The 7,842-nt window shown below is 33.4% G+C and overlaps 1 protein-coding gene across 2 annotated transcripts; it reads right to left on the bottom strand.

Annotated features, from left to right (window-relative positions):
• Positions 1-511: 511 nt before the first annotated feature.
• LOC123659012 (keratin-associated protein 21-1-like) lies at positions 512-7,244 on the bottom strand. 2 transcript variants are annotated; one of them, XM_045594294.1, is made up of 4 exons: positions 7,161-7,244; positions 1,877-2,180; positions 1,277-1,336; positions 512-803 (listed from the first exon to the last, which is right to left on the bottom strand). In XM_045594294.1, exons 1-4 carry the CDS (start codon positions 7,170-7,172, stop codon positions 586-588), a joined length of 594 nt encoding a protein of 197 aa, XP_045450250.1. In that variant the 5' UTR covers positions 7,173-7,244; the 3' UTR covers positions 512-585. The 2 variants fall into 2 exon arrangements, with proteins under 2 accessions (XP_045450250.1, XP_045450251.1); XM_045594295.1 differs by lacking the exon at positions 1,277-1,336.
• Between the last annotated feature and the right edge of the window lie 598 nt (positions 7,245-7,842).

Below are 7,842 nucleotides of genomic sequence, written 5' to 3'. Positions count from 1 at the left end.
AAAAACCCGCCAAACCACTTGACCGTGCGATTTCTAATACAAGGAATGGACTTTGAAAATATTTCAGAAAAATCAGTTTGACCCTCCCAAGGGTATGTAGAAATTTCTCCAACCACCCTCCCTTCGGAACCCTTACGTAATTAATGCATATCCCCCCTATGACAAATGTATGTACGTGTATAAATTCTTGTCACACAGTGTAGGTGGGTATAACAATATAGCAGACCTTAAATTATATTAACACGACGATGATGACGACGATGACGACGCTTTGCGCAGCGGTTACAGCACAGGCGGTCTCGGGTTCGATCCGCGCTCACGAGATACATTTGTATTGGCCATATAGATGTTTGTCGTGGTCTGGGCGTTTGTGTATTGCGTGTATTTTCAGACCCCGACACAGGGGTAAATCCTAGTGGGGACCGTTGAGTGTGAAGAGTTTATGTATTTACTTATTTATTTATTTATTTATTGTTTATCCACACAGTGTAGTTAAAGGTAGAGAAAGACATATCTGCTTTACAATTTATTAAAAATTATGTACATAAATAAAATTAATGTGCTTAAAGCTTTAAATCATTAAACCTATACTACAGCAGTATCAACATTTTTCACTTCACTTCTCCTTGCTACTACTTTAAAATTGTCATAACCTTCGTAACCACTGATGTAGTTGCTGTAACCAGGGTAGCGGTCGTTGCCTGAACGATACTGGTAGCCGGGGCGGTAGTTAGGGTAGCCTACGTTACTACCGGTGTAGCCGGGGCGGTAGTCGTAGCTAGGACGGTAACCGGGGCGGTAGCCTGCAAACATAAATATAATTATTTGAAGTTTCAGTTGTAAATGTCTCAATTTTGGACTGTATACTTTGACTTTTCAGAAGTTTTACTCCTGCCTTTAATAATATATATATATATATATATATATATATATATACACAAAAAGAGAATCTGGTCTAATCCTGCTTAATAATCCAAGGCTTCTAAGACAGTAAATCAAGCACCTCAATATATGTATGTATTACTAATACATCCTACTTTAGTTTTTCAAGAATCCCGTAGAATTTCTATAAAAAATAATCTTATCATTATTAAATATTCATTATTAATACGTTATTATTAATGTTAGTACCTACGAGTATATGTAGCTGTATAATTTAATTGTAAGGCCACCAATCTACATATTAAAAAAGCGAACTACCAACTGTAATTCTCTTTTACCAACATATAAAAAATACGAAATTAATGTAAAAGCAACAATAGAAACAAACACCTACCTCCGTAACCTTGGTACCCCGACCCGTGACCGCCGTAACCCGGGTATCCGCTATATCCGCCTACATCAGAATTAGATAATAAAATCACCGGCAACGGGAATCAGAACCTACTCGTATGATTAGTCGTCGAAATTTCCTGATTTCCTTTATTTATTTTCGACATTTGTACCAATGGGTATTTGTAGCGTTTTATCTTGCAAAACATATGATACCGATGTTATTATCAGAACCTATTTAATACTTTTTATAAATTTTAAATAAATACGTCATGTAAAATGAATATTTTTCTATATAAATGAAATCACGTGACTAACCTTATTTGTGTAAAATATAGGTACTGATGTTTACTTATTTTTTTTTCTGTTTTGACGTCTTAATTGATGCACCGATATTAATAAAACTTTCGGTATGTATTAATTAATAAAAATGCATAAAATATTATAAGTTATTTTTGAGAAGAGGTATCAATAAATAAGTCGTTGACAAGAAATCAAAATTGAAAAAAAAATCGTCTTTACATTTTTTATTTCTATCAAAAAATTAAAAATAGTAAATGCAATGAGTATAAACGAAATATTTATATACTCAAATAATAATTACCTCCATAGCCCGACTGGGCAGGATAACCGCCATATCCACCTCCATAACCGCTGCCATATCCACTGCCATATCCACTGCCATACCCGCTGCCATACCCGCTGCCGTACCCGCCGCCATATCCGGATCCATACCCACTTCCATAGCCACTACCATATCCGCCATAACCGCCATAACCGCCATATCCGTCATATCCTGGTCTCAGCAAGCCATAACCACCGGAGCCTCGCCTCGAGTAACCAAAGTCACTAGAGTCTAAACGTTGACTTGCTACTACACTCAGTAAGCATAGCAGCAAAATTATATTCTAAAAACAAAACAATAAACGTATCATTAGTTTCTGCTGCAAATCGTGAACTTATTGCTATTATATCCAATTCGTAGTGAATTTATTAATACTAGTGGTCGCCCAGTGGTTGAAATTCGACAATAATTAAAAATTTAAACTAAAAAAAAAAAGAAAAAAATAATGAAAATAAAAAACCTTTTTAAAAAATTCAATTTAACTACAGACTTTGACAATCAACAAAAGAGTATATAATATGCGTGTGTGTGTCAAATACATGGTGTTGTGTGTTATGTTTTTTTTTATAGACGTAATATATTTTTATGCATTATTAAAAAAAATATTAGCATTCTGCGCTTCTCTATATAAAGTGCAAGTGTACGAAATTCCATACTCCTTTTCGTGAAAAGGGGTGCAAAGTTTTTGGTTTTCACGTATTAATATACAGATGAATATGAAATTAATTATTATATTAATAAGTTTTGTAATATTCTAACTGTTATGTTAATTGTTTTATACTATGTCTACCTAATAGAGCTACTATGTTGCCGTTTGCAGTGAACGAATTAAAATAAATATACATAAAAACATAATACGGACATCGAACAGAAAAGTTTAAAATTCTCCAACTGATATCAAAAAATTCTTTTTGTTTTAAAACGCCCGGATTACACAATAAAGGTTGGTTATGAGTTTATGAATCACGCAAAGGGAACAGTCATACGAAACGCGCAGATCATTATGTACACCTATACATGTGTAGATGAACAAATTATTTTGACGTAGGTACGTATTTGTTTTTTTTAAACTTAATAGCGAAAATAGTAATAAACTACTACTACTTACATGTAATTGTCGTAAGCGTTGTTATACGGCCGTATTATTTTAATGATTATAATTTGTGTAATAATGAGCGATGTAAAATAATTAGTTGAAGAAACTTTTTTTACTTTAAGCATATCTAAAAACATAGTTATCGCGTTGATAGATGTTTTGGATTTGATATTATATACTCTTTGAATGTGCTGCGTGGCTACGGCACTAAAGAATTTAGCCACCCCCTCTCTTCCCGTGGGTGTCGTAAGAGGCGACTAAGGGATAACAAGGTTCCACAACCACCTTGGAACTTAAGAAGCCGACCGATCCAACTGCTGGCTTTGAAATACACAGGCCGAAGACGGGCAGCAGCGTCTTCGGTGCGACAAAGCCAGTACTGCGGTCACCAACCCGCCTGCCCAGCGTGGTGACTATGGGCAAAACACCTAAGTTCACGTTATTTTTGGCGTAAACTTGTGGAGGCCTATGTCCAGCAGTGGACTGTATAGGCTGTAATAATAACTTTTTGAATGTTTTTCTCGTGGGTTGGGTTCCAATATCTCGAACAATATTAATAATTATATTCAACTTAAATAAAAAAAAAAAATGTAAAAATAAAAATAAAAATGTCCAGTGAGCTTAATTTTTTTGTACGTATCGTATGAAATATTTTACATTTTTAATCAAAATTTAACTATTAATGTTTTTGTTGAAGCGTATAAAACATATCAAGCTATTTTCAAAGCCTCTTGAAGTAGTAATACTGAGATATAAGAGGAGCGCTTGCTAGTATCGTATGCAAGTATAAACATTTCCCGAAGACCGGGAATAATAGAGAGGTATCTCATTCGCAAAATAATTTAGAATGCTAAGTCATCAGGTTTTTGCTCTATAAATAAATAGAGTTAACTTATTCAGACACAAATTTTGTTGGTACTGTTTTTTTATTTAGTTTAAAAAAAAACTACCTGAACAAGATGAAATTTTACTACTATGATATTTTTGTTCTTTTAAAGTTACTTAAAAAACTAAAAAAGTATTCAATTCTTAGTACGCTATACAACTTTTTTGGCATTTGTCAACCAGTTATTGAGATTGTAATAAAAGGCAATTCAAGGACTATTTAAGTTTAAAAAACTGTTTGTCACAATTCTCGCGTATACGAAAAAGCTGCATAAACTTAATGTTTATAGTTCTTTTATTAACGCACTTACGTATTGATCTTTAACCGACTTCAAAAGAAGAGGAGGTTATTCAATTCGACGACAACAGACAATCGTATGTTCGGGGATAGCTTCGTCGTTTATGAACCGATTTTCATCACAGCAGCCTTTCGCAATCCACTACTGGACATGGGCCTCCACAAGTTCACGCCAAAAATGGCGTGAACTCATGCGTTTTGCCCATAGTCACTACGCCGGGCAGGAGGGTTGGTGACCACAGGGCTGGCTTTGTCGCACCGAAGACGCAGCTGCCCGTCTTCGGACTGTGTATTTCAAAGCCAGCAGTTGGATGGTTATTCCGCCACCGATCGGCTTTTTAAGTTCCAAGGTGGTAGTGGAACTGTGTTATCCTTTATTCGCCTCTTACGACACCCGTGGGAAGAGAGGGGGTTGCTGTATTCTTTGTTACCGTAACCACACAGTATTTTGATAATTCTTTTTTTGTTGGAAAAGAGATATCCCAAGTGTGGTGTTATGATAAATTAGGATCTGATGATGGAATCCCAGAGAAATCGAGGGAAACCCTCGAGAATTGTAGTGAAGACTAGTGCGTTTGTTGATTTTTTCGTTTACTTACGTTGCATTACTTGTCGATGTAATTGAAGTCGGTTTTTTTCGTTTGCGAGCAAACACAATTATTGTTCTCATACTTATATTAATCATAATATTACTTAGTAGTAAAAAAGCATGGACGTACCCAGAATTTTATAAAGGTGGGGCAAAAAAAAGTGAAACTCGATAAGGAGAAAATATATTTTTTCTTATTTATTGCAACTTTTAATTTACTTTCACTATCTACTTGGTTTTGACTAAATCTACCTGAAATTTCCTTTTTAAAATCTAAAATATCAATGAATGTCATTAAGTATACTTTATTATCTACGAGTCAGGGTGGGGCAAGTGCCCTACCCTAAGTGCGCCCATCAGAAGAAGTCCTACTTACTTTTTTTACATAACTAATAAATTAATGAAACTGATAGCTATTGTCTAATTTTAATTTTTCAGCATATTTTATCTGTTTAACTGTGATAGTTGTCATTTTTTGTAATCAAACTATAGTTGTAAAAATAACGGCACTAGACACAATAATTGTATATGCTTGCAAACGAAAAAAAACTGACTTCAATTACATCGACAAGTAATAAAACGTAGGTAGTCGAAAAAATAGTCAAGTAAATATGCGGTATCAAAGATTACTAAAAAGTTGTTATCAGATCTCGATGAAATTTATATGTGACCACATGATAAACATCAGCTTTCGATTAAATTAAAAATTATCAAAATCAGTACACGCAGTAAAAAGTTATGCGGTATAATAAATACAACGTAGGTCGACGAAAAAATAGTCAAGTAAAAACGCATTATTAGATATAACACGAAAACTAGTTGTTAGAACTCAAATAAATTTAAGTGGGACCAAATGACACACGCCACTTTTCGATCACAAAAAATTTCGTCGAAATCGGCCCACCCAGTCTGAAGTAACATACATAAAAAAATACAGTCGAATTGAGAACCTCCTACTATTTTGGAAGTCGGTTAAAATAAAAATGTTCAAATATCCATTCGTACCATTTCTGTCCGATCTATCCAACAGTACTGCGTGCCATATTAAAGACGACCAAAATATCACCAAATTTATTAGCTCCCGTATGTAACTTTAAATAATTGTGTTTGCTCGCAAACGAAAAAATACCGACTTCAGTTACATCGACGAGTAATACAACGTAGATCGACGAAAAAATAGTCAAGTAACTACGCGTTATCAAAGATTACTCAAAAAGTAGTAATCAGATCTCAATAAAATTTATATGTGACACATGACACATGACAAACATGAGCTTTCGATTAAATTAAAAATTATTAAAATCGGTACACCCAGTAAAAAGTTATTGCGGATTTTCAAGAAGTTCCCTCGATTTCTCTGAGATCCCATCATCAGATTCTGGTTTCCTTATCATGGTACTAAACTAGGGATATCTTCTTTCCAACAAAAAAAGAATCATCAAAATTGGTACACCCAGTAAAAAGTTATTGCGGATTTTTGAGAGTTTTCCTCGATTTCTCTGGGATTCCATCAACAGATCCTAGTTTCCTTATCATGGTACCAAACTAGGGATATCCTCTTTCCAACAAAAAAATAATTATTAAAATCGGTACATCCAGTAGAAAGTTATGCGGTATAATACAACGTAGGTCGACGAAAAAGCGTCAAGTAAAAACGCATTGTTAGATATAACTCGAAAAGTAGTTGTTAGATCTCAAATAAATTTAAATGGGACCAATTGACACACACCACCTTTCGATTAAAATAAATTTGTCGAAATCGGTCTACCCGGTCAAAAGTTCTGATGTAACATACATAAAAAAAATGCAGTCGAATTGAGAACCTCCTCCTTTTTGGAAGTCTGTTAAAAAGTTAATTTCATATTATTTTAGTTACTAACTTTGTCGACGATCGCAAAACATGGCAAACTATATTCACGTGTAACTTTTTTATGAAAATTGTAGTTATGTCACAGTAATTGGACCTACTTATACGAACCTACTAACCGAGTAACTAAAACAATAAAAAACGTAATAAAAATATATAAGTGGTTGGCCACTTATCAGATATAATTTTGGTAGGCTCAAGTAAAGCCTACCGAAATTATATTTGACCTTTGATTGTTCTGTAAGCAAGTTAAATCACGTCTTATAACCACATAATTTATGAAAAAAATAATAATATACATACATGTACAGTTGACACACAACACAAAATTTATTTATTTACAAAAAAAAAAATGTAATTGGTTGACCAATATTTAACTGCAATAAGGTTAAAAATAATTACTTAAAAAAGTTATTAAGTACACTATACGCGTATACTTATAAATTTTTTAATATTAAAAAATAATGTCCAACAAAAACTAACATCACAGTGCATAAAATAATTAAAAATTATAATATTGAAACTTACCAAAAAATACATTTTTTTTTATTTACAACACCGTACGTGCTGTATCACAACACAACCGATATTAAAGATTGTCGTCAGAGGTCCGCATTTATACGGCTTGTGTATATTGTTCAAGATCAAGTGGTTTTTACGCATCCACTCCGGCGCCTTATTATAATTTATGGTAAAAATAATATGAAACATAATGTCTATCTGTTTGCTTACATATAGTACAATGCTACTACTTTCAATGTACATTTGAGCAAAACAACCGTCGAAGTATTGTTTACTTACTATTTATTTATCGATTATTGCATGGTTGTTTTTATTATTTTTTTGTTTAATTTTTCGTTCAAGGCCAACTATGTGAAACTAGTAACTTGGATATACTACCAGCTAATATTATTTCAATACTTTTGCTCACCATCTGAATCAAACTAAAGAAAATAAAATCATTTTTACACATCGCCGGAGCAAGAAGTTAGTGCAGAACAAATGTCACAGCCTCCAGTGATTTTTACAGAAAATTCTTGTCTGACGCATCTAATGAGGGCAGTAATTGAGGAAACGTTTCTAAGGGGAATTCTCCAATTAGACGACATTTGATGTACCTAATATATTGGTGTGCCATTTGTTTGTCATTACTGAAAGATAAATAAAGTTTTCTTTTGAAGTATTATCGGTTTAATTTTTTTATTAATGT

The sequence above is a fragment of the Melitaea cinxia genome, chromosome 13 (genome assembly GCF_905220565.1).
Source record: "Melitaea cinxia chromosome 13, ilMelCinx1.1, whole genome shotgun sequence".
NCBI classification, from domain to species: Eukaryota; Metazoa; Arthropoda; class Insecta; order Lepidoptera; family Nymphalidae; genus Melitaea; species Melitaea cinxia.
The sequence above is the reverse complement of the archived record's forward strand: the minus strand, read 5'-3'. Positions and strand labels throughout refer to the sequence as shown.

What these genes read in the sequence shown, in the direction of transcription:
- LOC123659012 (XM_045594294.1), bottom strand. An exon ending in TGCCCAGTCGGGCTATGGAG is followed by an intron (nt 1,337 to 1,876) that starts GTAATTATTATT and finishes ATTCTGATGTAG; the next exon opens with GCGGATATAGCGGATACCCG. An exon ending in GGGGTACCAAGGTTACGGAG is followed by an intron (nt 804 to 1,276) that starts GTAGGTGTTTGT and finishes TTATGTTTGCAG; the next exon opens with GCTACCGCCCCGGTTACCGT.